The sequence below is a fragment of the Cetorhinus maximus genome, chromosome 14, assembly GCF_964194155.1.
Source record: "Cetorhinus maximus chromosome 14, sCetMax3.hap1.1, whole genome shotgun sequence".
Taxonomy (NCBI): domain Eukaryota; kingdom Metazoa; phylum Chordata; class Chondrichthyes; order Lamniformes; family Cetorhinidae; genus Cetorhinus; species Cetorhinus maximus.
In genome coordinates, this window is record NC_135892.1 from 104,365,712 (window position 1) to 104,382,219 (window position 16,508).

The 16,508-nt window shown below is 48.4% G+C and overlaps 1 protein-coding gene across 6 annotated transcripts in view; it reads left to right on the forward strand.

Annotated features, from left to right (window-relative positions):
• smyd3 (SET and MYND domain containing 3) overlaps positions 1 to 16,508 on the forward strand; it is a 732,860-nt gene that overhangs the window by 576,916 nt on the left and 139,436 nt on the right. For all 6 annotated transcript variants that reach the window (XM_078557395.1, XM_078557396.1, XM_078557397.1 and 3 more), the window contains one exon: positions 13,273 to 13,340. In XM_078557395.1, coding sequence (XP_078413521.1) covers positions 13,273 to 13,340 — 68 coding nt within the window. The remainder of the gene's footprint in view (positions 1 to 13,272; positions 13,341 to 16,508) is intronic.

A 16,508-nucleotide genomic window follows, 5' to 3' on the forward strand; every position in this document is an offset into this window, starting at 1 on the left:
GAGCTATTTTGGAGGATGGACTTCCCATTGTTTGCACGTCACTCCCCCCCCCGTGCCTGGTTGTATATTCGGGGTGGGCGCAACTTGTCATACCGGACCTGCCCACAGGGGAACGGGAGGAGACATGGAGGTGGCATAGTCCATCCTGAGCAATCTTCACCCCCACCGCCCCCATCACCCACCCTGGAAACCACCTGACTCGCGCACCATCAGGAGGGGGCTAAATGATCTCGTGCGTGATCTGTCACTGAGCCGTGGGCTATTTATAGAGCGTTAGCAGCCTGCCTGTCCCCTCACCTTGGGCTCTTTGCCCGCCGTTGGCTCTCCGCTTGCCTTGCACCCATTTTTTGCCAACACCTGGGGTAGAATGTTACGCTCGGCGTGGGGGCGGACGCCCGAGTGTAAAATGACGCACGATGATGTAGGGCGTGCGTCCTGATGCCATCGCGCGATATTTCGTTCGGCAGGCGTGCGCTGGAGCCGACTGCGCGCCCGCTGATAATTGAAGGGCCTCTTAAGGCCGTTAACATGCTAATTAAATTCACAACTCGTTAACATGCTAATTAAATTCACACCTACGCTGCCCATCCAACCTTTGGGTAATTCCCAAATTCCCAATCCCTTACAGTCGGGTAATTCCAACCTTACGGATGGCGGGCTGGCGAAAAGGCTTTGTTGCCTTTACGTTTTTTTTTTAGGAAACCTCATCCGTGAGCAGGGTGAGGTTTCCTAAAGCAAATGAGCATGAAATAGAAACTTTATTTTTGAATTAAAAACGTGCTCCAGCTCATGTGGGAGACTCACACGAGGGGACATGTGTTTTTCTTTTAATTTTTACTGTCTTTGTTAATTTTTTTTTATAAAAGAGGTTCAGTCTCCCTGAGGCACAGAGCTGCCTCAGGGAGACTGAAGCGTCTTTCAGGTGCATGCCCGAACTGCGCGCTGGACCCGACTCTCCCTCCTCCCCCCGCCCGCACAGGCAGCGCTACCACTCGCAATCCACGCAGGGCAGGCCTTCATTGGCCCGCCTGCTTGCAATCGCGGAGCGGAGCCAATCGCGGGCGGCTGTCCGATCGCTCCCGCCTGCCCCCGCCAAGGGCAAAATCCTGCCCCTGGTGTTCGGAATCTGAATGGTGCCAGGTGACTCCAGCCTTCATATTCGTATAGACATAGAAGCATAGGACACTACAGCACAGAAAAACAGGCCATTCAGCTCTTCTAGTCTGTGCCGAAATATTACTCCGCTAGTCCCATTGACCTGCACCTAGTCCATAACCCTCCAGACCTCTTCCATCCATGTATCTATCCAATTTATTCTTAAAATTTAAGAGTGAACCCGTATTTACCACGTCAGATGGTAGCTCGTTCCACACCCACCACTCTCTGAGTGAAGAAGTTCCCCCTAATGTTCCCCCTAAACCTTTCCCCTTTCATCCTAAAGCCATGTCCTCTCATGTTTATCTCTCCTAATCTAAGTGGAAAGAGCCTACTCGCATTTACTCTGTCTATACCCCTCATTAATTTTGTAAACTTCTATCAAATCTCCCCTCATTCTTCTACACTCCAAGGAACATGCCGCCACTCCTTAAAGCCCGTGCGTCTCACACCTTCCACCTGGTCTAAATGTGGCTGTTGTGAAGCGAATGGGGATTTTCTACGTCTGTTGACCAGATGTGTTCTCCGACATTCTTGGGTCCGCTTTAATGCCCGAGTGAAAACTGTGAGAAGGTAATAGGAATGAACGAGTGGCAAACCCAATTCGAATGTTGCTGTCCACTCTCAACACCAGCTGTTGCGTACCTACAGTTTAACATTGAGATGCCACTTCACACCTATTTGTCCCCTCAGCGAGTGAAACCTGAAGGGAAACAGCTCAGAGTTCAGTGCCAGCTGTTACTGTAAACATGTGCGAATAGGGGTGGGGTGGGGGGGGGTGGGGTGGTGGGGGGTGTTAAACACCAACAAGTTGACATACAAGTTTTATGAACAATAGGCCCCAGTTTAGCACTTGGAAAATAATTATGACTGGTTGCTATAATATTGTGGCAAAAGGTCAACGTGGACTCGCTAAAGCCGGCGAAGGAGGAGAAACAATTTGTTTCTTAAATAGTTGTTCGTAAACCCAACAAGAAACTCAAGAGGAGCTTTTTCACTCAGAGAGTGGTTTGATGTGGAACTCGTTACCACGAGGAGTAGGTGAGTCGAATAGCACGGTTAGAGTTAAGAGAAAGCTTGATAAGCACAAGAGGGAATAGAAGACAGCAAGCGATTAGGAAGGCAAATAGAATATTGTCGTTTAATGCAAAGGGAATGAAATATATAAGTAGGGATGTTTTGTTACAGTTGTACAGGGCATTGGTGAGGCCACACCTAGGGTGCAGTGTACGTAGTTTCGGTCTCCTTGTTAAGAAAGGATATAATGGAAGCAGTTCAGAGGAGGTTCACTTGACTGATTCCCGTGATGAAGGGGCTACCTTACGGGCAAAGGTGGGACAGATTGGACCCGTATCTGTTGGAGTTTGGAAGAACGAGAGGTGATCTTATTGAAACATATGAGACCCTGAGGGGACTTGACAGGGTGGATGCTGAGAGGATGTTTCCCCGTGTGGATGAATCTAGAACTGGAGGACACAGTTCAAAAATAAGGGGCCTCCCATTTAAGACGGAGGTGAGGAGAAAAAATTTACTTTCTCGGAGGGTTGTTAGTCTGTGGAATTCTCTTCCCTGGAGAGCAGTGGAGGCTGGCTATTGAATATATTCAAGGCTGAGTCTGGTAGATTCTGGATTGACAAGGGAGTCAAAGCGTATAGGGGTGGAGACGAAAGTAGAGTTGAGGCTACAATCAGAACAGCCATGATTTTATCAAATGGTGGAGCAGGCTTGAGGGGCCGAATGGCCTACTTTGACTCCAAATTCGTATTCACATTAAGATGTGCCGATTGGGTTAGATGAGGAGGGATGGGAGGAGGCTGATTTGGAACATAAATACTGGCACGGACCAGGTGGGGTGAATGTGCCGTGAACACCACGCAAGTTGGGTCTTTGTGGCTTTGATCTTAATGAATTCAATAAGTCTCATTTAGTGTGGCTTCCAGGTGCAGGAAACCCATACATTGGAGCTGATAAAGGGAGACTTTCCCTCTGTTCCAGTGAATTTAAGAAAATTTGCACCTTTTTTTTATTCGTTCACAGGATGTGAGCATCGCTGGCTATGTCAGCATTTGTCACCCATCCCTAATTGCCTTTGAAAAGACGGTGGTGAGCAGGTTTCTTGAACCTCTGCAGTCCATGTGTTGCAGGAACACCCACAGTGCTGTTAAGAAGGGAGTTCCAGGATTTTGGCCCAGTGACAGTGAAGGAACAGCGATATATTTCCAAATCAGGATAGTGAGTGACTTGGAGGGGAACTTTCAGGTGGTAGTGTTCCCATCTTTCTGCTGCCCTTGTCCTTCTTGGTAGCGGTCAGAGATTTGGACGGTGCTGTCGAAGGAGCCTTGGTGAGTTCCTGCAGTGAATCCTGTAGATGGTACACACGGCTACTACTGTGCTTCTGTGGTGGAGGGAGTGAATGTTTGTGGATGTGGTGCCAATCAAGTGAGCTGCTTTGCCCTGGATGGTGTCGAGCTTCTTGAGTGTTGTGGGAGCTGCACTCATCCAGGTAAGTGGAGAGTATTCCATCACACTCCTGACTTGTGCCTTGTAGATGGTGGACAGGCTTTGGGGAGTCAGGAGGTGAGTTACTCGCCACAGCATTCCCAGCAACTGACCTGTTCTTGTAGACACAATCATTTATAAGGCCGGTCCAGTTGAGTTTCTGGTCAATGGTACCCCCCAGGATGTGGATAATGGAGGATTCAGCTATGGTAATGCCACTGAATGTTAAGGGGAGATAGTTAGATTCTGTCTTCTTGGAGATGGTCATTGCCTGCCATATGTGTGCCATGAATGTTACTTGCCACTTATCAGCCCAAGTCTGGATATTGTCCAGGTTTTGCTGCAAATGTACATGGACTGCTTCAGTATGAGGAGTTGTGAATGGTGTTGAACATTGTGCAATCATCAGTGAACACCCCCGCTTCTGACCTTATGATGGATCAGCTGAAAATGGTTGGGCCGAGGACACTACCCTGAGGAACTCCTGCAGCAACGTCCGGGACTGAGATGACTGACCTCCAACAGCCACAACCATCTTCCTTTGTGCTGGGTATGCCTCCAGTCATGTGGAGAGGTTTCCCCTGATTCCCGTTGACTTCAGTTTTGCTAGGGCTCCTTAATGTCACAAGGTTAATCAAAATGGTCCATGCTACTGATTTTGACTGAATTTCAAACCATTCATAATTTATTTGAAAACTGTCAGCAGAATTTTACATTTGGGCCTGACACACCGGAACGTAAAATGACATCAGACGTGCGTCTCGACATCATCGCATTGTCTTGCGATAATTGAAAGGCCTATCAAGGCCAATTACTGGGTAATTAACCTTAGCTTCATGCTGCCCATCCAACATCCAACCTAACGGTTGGCGGGGAGGCGAATTTTACGTTTTTTAAGAAACCTCATCCACGAGCTCACCATCCACGCTGGGCAGGCCTTAATCGGCCGGCCGGCCCGCGTGAAATCTCAGTGCCGAGATGAGCACTGGGCATCCGTCAGCTCCCCGACCGCTCCCACCGAGCCCCGCCCGACCAAAGTGAAACCCTGGCCTATGTGAACTTGGCTTACATCGCCAGTGTCCCTGCTGCAGTGCGATTCTGATGTGCGGTTTGCACAGGCTGGAGACACAGCCTGGGGCAGGTTGTGACCCGGCTTAGAGGCATGTGGGGGGGGGAGGGGGGGTGTCGCACAAGGGCCCCGAGGCTCATTAGGGATCTTCAGGCACACTGGGCGGCCTCACGCAGGCTCCCGGTTTGACCCAAATGAAGAATTTTACAATGCCCGTTGAACGAGACCTCTTGGCGAAGTGGCAGCCCATTTTGTTGCTTTGTCAAATTGCCCTAATGAGCAGGGCAGCCTTAAAGTAAAGACTGAGTGAAATGTAGCCTTTCCCCCCCGCCCCACCACCCCACCACCCCACCCCACCTCCCCTCTATTAATTTAGCTCAAGGGAGCATCAATTGCATTGAAGCGAGCCCCGCTTTGTCACACAGTTGAACAGGACCCGCTAACGATTATGAAGTAACATGCCATATTTAGCCATCTTAAACAATGGCTTGTGACAGGAAGATGTGTTAAAACGCAGATGGATTGGATTCAGACTTGTGATTAATGTTGTTATTATGACAGCTGGTTTTGTATCCTGATGTATGATTACAACTAAGTATCACTTCCAGCAAAGTTACACTATACTTTGTTCCATGTGCAGTTGAAGCAGTTCACACACTATTATTATGTTTACATTCTCCCAACCGCTGGATGAGACCACAGAAATGGCGAGCGTGTGGGTGGCCCTGGGATCGGTTGACAAAAAGCTGTTTGGAAGGGAGGTTTTGTTTGATTTGGATCACCACTCACCTAATGGGATAAACTAGGACTTTGCTTTAGTTCTTCTGTTCCCTAAACAAAAGGGGTAATCTTTTTTTTTAAAAAAAAAACCTGTGTTGCAGCGCAACTAATAATAATTCGACTAAGAATTTGGTAACATTAAGAGTAATTAATTACGCTTCGAGCTCACTTGCTGTGGGCCAACTTGTGGAAGCCTTTATCTGGGTGGCTGAGTTTTGTGTTAAGAATGAGGTTTTAAAAAAAAAAAAATTCCTAGGCCCGAAAGCTAAATTTCCAGTGATTATTATAGGCACCGTAGTCGTTGGTGTATAAGTCCACCCTTGAAACCTTAAAAAAAATTCCTCCAAAGACGGGAGTCAACTTATACGCTGAGTAGGAAACCGAATCACCGAGGTGGCAGCCATTTTGAATTGGCATCCGATGAAAAGAGTGGGCGTGTCTAAAACTCACCGCGCACCTTCGCCACACAGGCCGCATCACCTGCTTGATCCCTTGCCGTTCGGTTATATGGCACCGGCAAGTAAAACGTTCATTTACGGGGTGGAAATTTGAGGCTGACTGACTACAAGTGGAAACAAAGGAGGTCGTGGCTGAAAAGGGAGTGGGGGGTGGGGGGGAGGGGCGGTCAACTTATATGCCAAGTTATAGGCAAAAAACATGGGGCAGGATTTTGCCCTTGGCGGGGGCGAGCGGGAAGCTCCACGCCGCGATTTCACTCGTACAGGCCAATTAAGGCCCGCCCTGTGTGGATCACCAGCGGCAGCGCCGAGCGCTGCCTGTGCGGGATCGGAGGAGGAGGGAGAGCCAGGCCGCGCGAGAAAGAGCTCTTCAACCTCCCTGAAGCACTTTTTCAAAAAAAATTAATAAAGACAGTAAAAAAAATGTAATAAAACGTGTCCCCTCGTGTGGCTCTGTCACATGGGATGGGACGTGTTTGTAATTCCAAAATAAAGTTTTTATTTAGTGTTTGTTTGCTTGTCCCACCCGTGGATGAGGTTTCCTTAAAAAAATGTGAAGGCCGCTTGGCCTTTTCGTCTTCCCGCCAGCCCTCAGCTTGGACGGGCAGCATAGATTTGAATTTAATTAGATTGTGAGTGGCCTCAATAGGCCTTTCAATTATCGGTGGGCGCCCAGCGGACTCCGGCACGCACCCACCGAATGAAATATCGCGCGAGTGCGTGATGGCGTCAGGACGCTCGCCCGACGTCATCGCGCATCATTTTACACTCAGGCGTGTCAGGCACACGCCCTCACACGGAGCGTAATATTCTGCCCATGATTTTTGGGGCCTCAAAAATGCGGTTGTCTTATATGCCAGGTAAGCATATACGCCGTGATTTGCAGTATCCATGATGCACTGTGGTCCCTGTGCATTTAAAAAATATATATTTATTCATTTATGGGATGTGATGTCTCTGGCCAGACCAGCATTTGTTGCCCATCCCTAATTGCCCTTGAGAAGGTGGTGGTGAGCTGCCTTCTTGAACCCCTGCAGTCCATGGGGTGTAGATACACCCACAGCGCTGTTAGGGAGGGAGTTCCAGGACTTTGGATCCAGGAACCGTGAAGGTGGGTCTGTTATAGGCAGAGACAGGAGAATTTATAATGGGGAATAGGGAAATGGCAGAGAAGCTAAATAATTACCTTGTGTCTGTTTTCACTGAGAAAGAAACAAAAACGCTCCCAGAAATAATAGAGAACCAAGAGACTAACGGGAATGAGGAACTTAAAGAAATTAGTATTCGTAAAAAAGTGGTCTTGGAGAAATTAATGGGACTGAAAGTTGGTAAATTCTCGGGACCCAATGATCTAGAGTGTTGAAGGAGGTGGCTGTAGAGGTAGTGGATGCATTGGTGGTTATCTTTCAGTATTCCAGAGAGTCTGGAATGGTGACTGCAGATTGGAAAGTTGCAGATGTAACCCCACTATTTAAGAAAGGAGGGAGAGAGAAAATGGGGACCCACAGATCTGTTAGCCTGGCATCAATTGTAAGGAAAATACTAGAATCTATCATAAAGGTTGTGATAGCTGGACACTTAGAAAATGGCAACGTTGGGCAGAGTCAACATAGATTTATGAAAGGGAAATCATGTCTGGAGTTTTTTGAGGGTGTAACTAGCAAAATAGATAAGGGGGAGCCAGTGGATGTGGTGTATTTGGACTTTTAGAAGGTCCCACACAGGAGGTCAGTAAGCAGAATTAGAGCACATGGGATAGGGGGTAATATACTGGATTGAGGATTGGTTAATGGATAGAAAACAGGGAGTAGGAGTAAATGGGTCATTCTCAGGTTGGCAGGATGTGACTAGTGGAGTACCGCAAGAATCAGTGCTTGGGCCCAGGCTGTTCACCATCTATATCAAATGTAATATTTCCAAGTTTGCAGATGACACAAAACTAGGCGAGAATGTGTGTTGTGAGGAGGATGCAAAGAGGCTTCAAGGGGATTTGGACAGGCTAAGTGAGTGGGCAAGAACATGGCAGATGGAATATAATGTGGATAAGTGTGTGATCATCCACTTTGGTAGGAGAAGCAGATATGAAGTGTTAATGTCCAAAGGGGCCTGGGTGTCCTTGTTCGGAAGTCTCTGAAAGGTAGCATGCAGGTGCAGCAAGCAATTAGGATAATAAGTGGTATGTTGCAAGGGGATTTGAGAACAGGAGTGAAGATGTCTTGCTTCAATTGTACAGAACCTTGGTTACACCGCATCTGGAGTATTGTGTACAGTTTTGGTCTCCTTAGCTAAGGAAGGATATACTTGCCATGGAAGGATGCAACAAAAGTTTACCAGGCTAAATCATGGAATGACCGAACTGTCCTATGAGGAAATATTGAGGAGACTAGGCCTATATTCCTTAGAATTTAGAAGAATGAGAGGTAATCTCATTGAAACTTACAAAATTCTTGCAGGGCATGACAGGGTAGATGCAGGAAGGATGTTTCCCCTGGCTAGGAGTTGAACCAGAGGGCACAGTCTCAGAATAAAGGGTAGGCCATTTATGACTGAGATGAGGAGGAATTTCTTCACTCAGTGGGTGGTGAACCTTTGGAATTCTCTACTCCAGAGGGCTTGGATATGCTCAAGACAGAGATTGATAGATTTGTAGGATATGGGGATGGTGTGGAAAAATGATGTTGAGGTAGATGATCAGCTATGATCTAGTATGGTGGAGCAGGCTCGAGGGGCCGAATGGCCTACTCCTGCCATTATGTTCCTATAGTTCCAAGTCAGTAACTTGGAGGAGAACTTCCAGGCGGTGGTGTTTCCATGCATCTGCTGCCCTTGTCTTTCTAGGCGGTAGAGGTCGTGGGTTTGGAAGGTGCTGTCTAAGGAGCCTTGGTGAGTTGCTGCAGTGCATCTTGTAGATGATGCACACACTGATGCCACTGTGTGTCAGTGGTGGAGGGAGCGATTGTTACCTTAATTAATAAGCATGCATTTAGGAAATAAACTTTGAGGAGAGACAAACGATGCTAGGATTGGGAATGCACTGCCTGAAAGGGTGGGAAAAGCAGATACAATAGTAACTTTCAAAAAGAGAATTGGTCCAATATTCGAAGCTGAAAACATTGCAAGTGTGGGGAAACAGCAGAAGGAGTGGGAAAATTGGATAGCTCTTTCAAAGAGCTGGCACAGGCATGATGGGCTGAATGGCCTCCTGCAAAGCTGCATCATTCTACGTCTAAATTATTTCATTTCACTGATTCATTGGTGTGATCTCTGCAAAGGCTGGTCAGCTTTTTACAGATGAACACGTCCCCATTTTGCACGAGTTCATTTTGTTCGGTTTTGGCAGCGTGACGATTGGTCACTGTCGAAATGCGTCTGCTGCGAGGCTGCCTTCTTTTGCAACTCATGGATGGAGAGGAGGAATGCTGCCTGTGTGGCCACACATGGGCCTGATCTTCAAGCTCCCCCACCGGTGGGGGTTTAGGAGGGGGAAGCGTGAAATAGGAGGAATGGGCCTCCTCCTGGGTTCCCACCCGCCCCAACCTCTCAGCGATTCCAAGGCCTCGGACAGGCTGTCCGCCCTCACCCCCATTGAGGCCCTATCTTGGCCACTTAAGGGCCGTTTCCCACCCAGCCTCAATTTTTAGGCTGGCGGGAGGATTTCCCGTGTAGGGGGGAAGCCCAAAAATGATTGGATTTAGACCTCAAGGGGGGGGGGGAAACGAGGTGAGTGCCTCCATCAGAAGCACCCTTGTAACTTCAGGCGCCTGCCTCCCCCCCTCCCCCCCATGTTAAGGTCCGGCGGCCACAGGACCTCCCCTCCTCCGCCGACCCCTCCCACAGCACCCCAAACCCCCACTACCCATCCCCCAGGCCTTCCCTACCCTCCCTGGGGACCCCAAAAACTAACCTTTCCATCCACTCCTGGGATTTAGGTTCCGTCGTCTCCATGGAGTTTCTCTCCCGTCCACTGCAGCTCTGTCAGATTGGCCGGCAGCTCCCTAAGGCCGGACTTCCTCCCGAGTGAGGGGCAGAAGCATGAAATGGCTGCGGGGCGGGCAGAGTCAGAGGGGATGTGTTCCCTGCCAACCCTTCAGATGGCAGCATGGGAAACCCCACTTTCCAAAATATCCTGGCCGTGAAATTTAAACACAGTTGCCATTAATATCTGTATATTCAATCTGCTGATGCCAACAAATGGTAGTGTTCTGGTGTATCCAACTCATTAGACAGGAGTGTCAAATTCAGTTCCTTCCAAACGTCCAGGGTCCATGAAATTTAGAGCTGATGAACCAGCCCATCTATAGATTAGTTTGCACCTTTTATCTGTCTGGACTGTTTTGACTGGCCAGTTTTAAGGGGCGCACCTGTTGGTGGGCAGTGCCCGGGTACACCCGGCACCTGAGTGTTACGATAAACATTAAAAATATCTAATTATCCCACTGCCACCCCTCAGGTACACAGCAGCAGAGTTATACACAACGTAAAACACCCTGCAGGGTGGGCCGGGGAGAGGCGGGGGTGACAAGAGAGGTGGGAGCTGTATGGGCATGGCATTTGGAGGGTAGGGGGGTTAACATGTGGGGTTTAGAATGGGGGATGAGATGAAGCATGGGAAGAAGAGGGTGGGATTGTGGCTGGGATGGGGATGATATGAGGGGGAGGAAGAGAATGGGCTGGGTATGGAATGAGAGGGATGGCTTGGGGTGCAGATTTTAAAGAAGTACTGTTGCGGTAAACATACTAATTTCATCACATATGTTTTGTGGGCTTCTGCTATTAAGGTATACTAACAAATGTGAGCTAGTTACCGATGGTGTCAGAGCTGAACTGTCCTGGGTTTTGGAAAGGGTTTGTCCATGACCCACAGGCTAGAGTTTAGACGTCCCTGCTGTCGATCAGAGAACTATCCACTTTGTCAGCTCATTAGTGCTGAACAGAGCCCATAGAAGGCCACTGAAGAACATCCCAGTTACACTGTGGGTTCCTGTTTGAACAAGTAACTCAGACTGGTTATTCAGCGAGTTTTCTCACAATTGGAAGTAAAGTGCTTTCTATCTTGTGTCAATGAGTCATTTATCTGAGGTTGATATTTGCTTTATATGAGTTTGATGTTCCATTGCCAGTGGGTTTGCTAATGTTTCTTACTCACGACTGTTTATGATTGACAGGGTAGCAGAGTGTAGAATACAGGGAGGAATTTTACCTAAAAAAAAAAATGAGTGTATTTTGGGGGGGGTGGAGGTTAAAGGCTTAAAATCAGACTCCCAAACCAAACCCACCCCCAACTCACCCTCTTCCGGCTTTAACTGAGTGGAAAGATGAGCGGGCAACCAACCTGCTGCAAGGAGGCTTTTTTCCTATTCTTTTGACGGGACGTGGGCGTCACTGGCCAAACCAGCATTTTTATTGCCCCATCCTTAATTGTCCTCTAGAAGCTGGTGGTGAGCTGCCTTCTTCAACCGCTGCAGTCCAAGTGTTGTAGATACTCCCACAGGTGTTTGGAAGTTGGTTCCAGGATCTTGACCCAGCGACAGTGAAGGAACGATGATATATTTCAAAGTCAGGATGGTGTGTGGCTTGGAGGGGAACTTCCAGGTGGTGGTGTTCCCATCTGTCTGCTGTCCTTGTCCTTCTAGGTGGTAGCGGCCGCAGGTTTGGAAGGTGCTGTCGAAGGAGCCTTGCTTAGTTGCTGCAGTGCATCTTGTAGATGGTACACACTGCTGCCACTCTGCATCGGTAGCGGAGGGGGTGAATGTTTGTGAATGTGGTGCCAATCAAGCGAACTGTTTTGTCCTGGACGGTGTCAAGCTTCTTGAGTATTGAGCCAGGCAAGTGGAGAGTATTCCATCATACTCCTGACTTGTGCCTTGTAGGTGGTGGACAGGCTTTTGGGCAATAATGAAGTGAATTATTCTCTGCAGAATTCCCAGCCCCTGATCTAACCTTGTCGCCACAGTATTTTATATGGCTGGTCCAGTTCAGTTTCTGGTCAATGGTGACCTGCCCAAGATGTTGTTAGTGGAGGATTCAACAATGGTAATGCCATTGAATGTCAAGGAAAGATGGCACTTTAACTATGTTACTGAAGCTGTGATCTTCATTTCTGTTCAGCTTTTCATCGTTTAAACACTGTTGGTCAGTATTCCAGAGCCTTTGCAAACTCAACAGCTTCATCTGGGCGATGACTTGATGGATCCAGGAGGTGAGCGCCTTTGCCCTGACCTCCTGAATTGAGTGTGCCAGACTGAGAAAACCCCCCCCAAATCCAGCACCTCCCTCTCCCCTGCCCCCACAGCCTTCCCCACACAGTCTCCAATCCCCTGTACCCAAGGCCTCCGACCTCTGACCCCAGGCCTTCAATCTGCTCTCCAGCCACCCCTCCCCCACTGCACGGCTTCCAGGGTTCCGCCTGACTCTCTGATCTACTGCTCCCCGAAGGTCACGTAAGGAAAAGTCCAAGCCACATTCACTGTTCTATTTCCACTAAACGAAAACATGTCCTTCTAAAATTCCATACCGATTTGAATTTTTAAAGAATGCATCCATTATTGACACTGTGCCAATGTGGCATCAATAATGTGAAAGACTGCGCTGTTAGAAATTGTGAATGCGACTCATTGCCCAGTCCTGACCTCCACGGACGGTGCAGCACCCCACGATCTCCCATCGCCCCCATGTCCATGAGCAGCTACACCATGGCTATCCTGCCTAGTTGTGCCTCAGTCTTCGCAATAAAGCAGCTGTGCCCTGCCAAGATGTAGCCCCATCCCCACCGCACTCTCCGTGACCTGCTCATATATACACGGTACTGTATCTCCAGTAAACCGCAAACCAACCTCATTCTGGCTCATCAGCCCTGTCCTTCCACCAGTCCATCTGCTCCCAGTCCAGTCCCTCCACCACATCAGTCAGACGCTAGTCAAACAACCAGCTTCCTTTCGCATCGCTTAGAGAATACTGATTAAATAGCTTGGCCGCGTTTGCTGGCTCCCCTTGTGCTGGGCACTAAAAAAGACAAGACTTTATTCACCATCACACAGGCTTTTCTTGTCACCCAGTGTGCACGGCGAGTCTGTCCCTCAGTGGGGAGCCATTGCTCAAGCTATTCCAGCCCAAATCCAGAGCACGGTGGTAGCCGCCCATTAAATATTCACGTTGAGAGTGAATTAGGATGTGTGAAAATGAGAGCAGCGGTGGAAGGGGATTCCTAGCACGGTTCGGAGTGCGGGCAGCCCGCTCCTGTGGTGTGAGCAGGAGTCTGGCTTTCTTCCTGCAGGCTGGAGGTAACGTGAGCTTTCCTTTGTGTTCACACAGGTGACGTGCAACTGTTTCACCATCAGCGACGGGGAGATGCAGGAGATTGGCGTTGGCCTCTATCCCAGGTACAGTGGGTGGACTCTCAGCAAACCTGCAGCTCATGCTGTGCAAAGCCCTGTTGCTCAACTCTGACTTCTTAATGTTTAATTTGCTCTCTTTTTTTTTTAAAAAAACAACAATTTCTCCAACCCTGGCTGCCGGCGGTTCTGCAAATTAAAACATTTTTTTTCCCCCCAAAGTGCAATTTCTCTGCAATTTGCTCCCCTCCAGGCACTATATAAACGCAAGTTCTTGTTGGGATGATCTGCATCCCCTGCTTATCTGGCCACCCTGCTTAACCTGCCCATCTCATAGAATCGTTCAGCAGGCCTTTCGGCCCATCATGGCTGTGCCAGAAAGAGCTATCCAATCAGTTCTATTGCCCCGAATTAGGCATCATGTACGAATGTAAGTGAGATGTTGAAGTCTAGGACATTTTGCCAAAACTCTCTTTTTTAAAGTGCTATCAGATTTAAGCCTACACTCCTCAAGGCAGCTGACAATCAAGGTGAAGTCGATTCAACATTGTAAATGCAGCCTGTCTGAGATGGATTGTGAAAAAAATGTTTTTAAGCAAAAAAATAACTTTACTAAACGTGTTGTCTGGAAATTTCCAGCATTCTTCCTCATGTTTTGCCATTTTGGTGTCATCAGCATACTTTGGTATAATTCCTCTTGCATCTCACATCCAAATGATTTCTATAAATGGAAGACAAAAGCAGTCCAAGCATCGATCGCTGGGGACAGTACAGCCTAGATCGAGCCAACACCTGTTTACGCCTGCCCTTTGCTTTCTATCTCGTTTTCTCTACTTCCTTTAATACCGAGGGCCGTAAGCAGTCGCTGATTTAAAAACTCCCCAGTGCACATCTCTGTGCTACAGCCCTCCATAAACTCTCCCTCCCCTCCCGATGGAGTGTTAAACTCTTTCAGTCCACACCTATCTCTGAAACCTCCAACCTGTTCCTGACTGAATCTTTAGCCCGCCTCCTTGTCGGAGGAGGTATTGGCTCTGCCCTGACTTTTACTTGGAGTCTGTTCCACCTATCCGCCGCTTGGCGGGGCACAGACAAGTTTTCTCTCATGTTTACTTTTTGCTTAAGGCTGTTAAAACCCGTGCACTCTTGTTCTGTCAAGTTGGCCAATTAGCTTGTTTGCACCTATGTTATTTATAGCTCTCAGCATTTTCGCAAACCCTTCAATTTTCTTCTCTCTGATTAAAAGCTAGCTCCAACCATCCCAGCTGCTCTCTAGAAGCTTAGCTGTCCACAGGCCTAGCATGAACCTGGTCACTCTCCCCTGAGCTCCCTCCAGCATGTCGCTGCGTGGGTGAAGGGTGCAGGGCTTTTTCACCTCCATCTTATGCCCACTGGCGCAGGGACGCAGTTGGCCTTCCTTCCATGAGTGAAGGTGCACCAAGGTCATGTAGAAACTGCTGCTGTTGTGTTTGCCATATCTCGCCCAAGTACAACACTAGTTAAACCGCCTGCAAGTGTTTAGAACAAACTGTGTCTGTACAACACCCTCGACTTGACTATAGGTCCACGGGCCCTTCCAAACTTAAAACGTACACCTCGCTCAATGGCTGAGGGGACGTATTCCCGCGTGTGATAAAAGGACATTTAATAAGCATAAGAACTAGTAGCAGGATTGGCCGTTTGGCCCCTTAAGCCTGCGCCGCTATTCAATAATATTGTGGCTGATCCGATTGTGGCCTTAACTCTACTCTGGGCGGGGGGCGCTGGGATCGATCATTGGTTCAGCAGGTGGAGGGGGTTATTTATAACTGCTGGATTTGCCCTGAACAAAACCCTAGATCTACCTTCTTTACAGGCTGTCGTTGTCCCAGCGATTGGAGCTCAGACAACAGATGATTAGGGCCTCGCACATCAACAGGGAAGAAAAAACACGAGCATTTAAAACGGCCTCACGACTGTCCAACCTCAGTCCAAGCCCCATGGCCGCCATTGTTCACGGCCTCAAAATCTCACCCTGTGACCCCTCTCGGGGGTCGTGACCCACACTTTTGGAACCCCTGATGTACGGTGTCTGGAAGGCCTCTAACCTGTTGCTTAATATCTACATACACATAAACCCAAAACAAATCACTGAAGTCGTTTTAAGAAACGGGAGGTAATACTAAAGGAGGTAAAGTTGAATCTTTTATAAGCGTGAGTATTAAAACTGTGTAACATTTGCACTCAACAATTTGTCTACAATGATGGGTTTTTTTTGGAAAGGAGAGGTTGCGTGTTTGCTTCTCCATGGGACTAAGCTGGCTCTGTCAAAGCCCTTACTGAAAAGCAGGTTGGGCAAGCATCCAGCATAGGCGAGAGAATGTCTATGTAAGGAGTAACATGAGCTGCAGAAGACGTGCCAAGTGCAGCCGAGGTGAACTGACTGGGCCACCGGAGTGGAGCTCTCTCCTCTCCCCTCTCTCTCTCTCTCTCTCTCCGGCTGAGAGCCAGGGGAAGCCTCACCAGGCCAGCATCTTGCAAATCAGTCAGCGCTAAAACTGGGCGAGGGTAGCAGTTCTGCAAATTGGGAAAGGAATGTTGGCAACTGGAGGCACTTTAGTACGGAAGGAGAACGTGGACGACTGAACATTGCATCCTATCATGACGGTTTCAATGCGGGGGTTGGGAAGTGATCAGCGCTCATGCGAGGGCTGTGTTTTCCAAGAGAAATAATCATCCTTTGACATGATATGGGGTTTGTGTGGAGGCAGGGGAGGTGCTGGGTTTGGGTGGGGGAGGGTGGTGAATTTGGCCACTGCCAGGAACTAAAAATGGTCTGGCAGCAACATGGTACCGTGTGGCTGAGTTCCTTAGCCCTTGTGAAAGAGGCTGAAGATTGGCTACCAGCCCATGTTGGGCCATGAATATTGACCAATGTCACCCCCTGGATATTCTGTGAGCGAGGGCCCCAGACTCTGTGAAGAGATGGCCCTCCCTCTTGTTACATTACCCCCACAGCTTAGTGATGGATACTCAGTCCAGGCATTCAATACTTCAAGCCGCAGAATCAAATTGAAAGATCAGTCTACAACTTGGATATTTTTATTTATATTTTGTTGCTTCATGATGCCTTTTTTTATTTATTTTGGATTTCCCAATCCAGATAGCACCCCAAGATGGACGGCCTGTAAGTGATCTGCTTGCAAACCTTGCACACTTTACTCTGAGTGCTGTTGA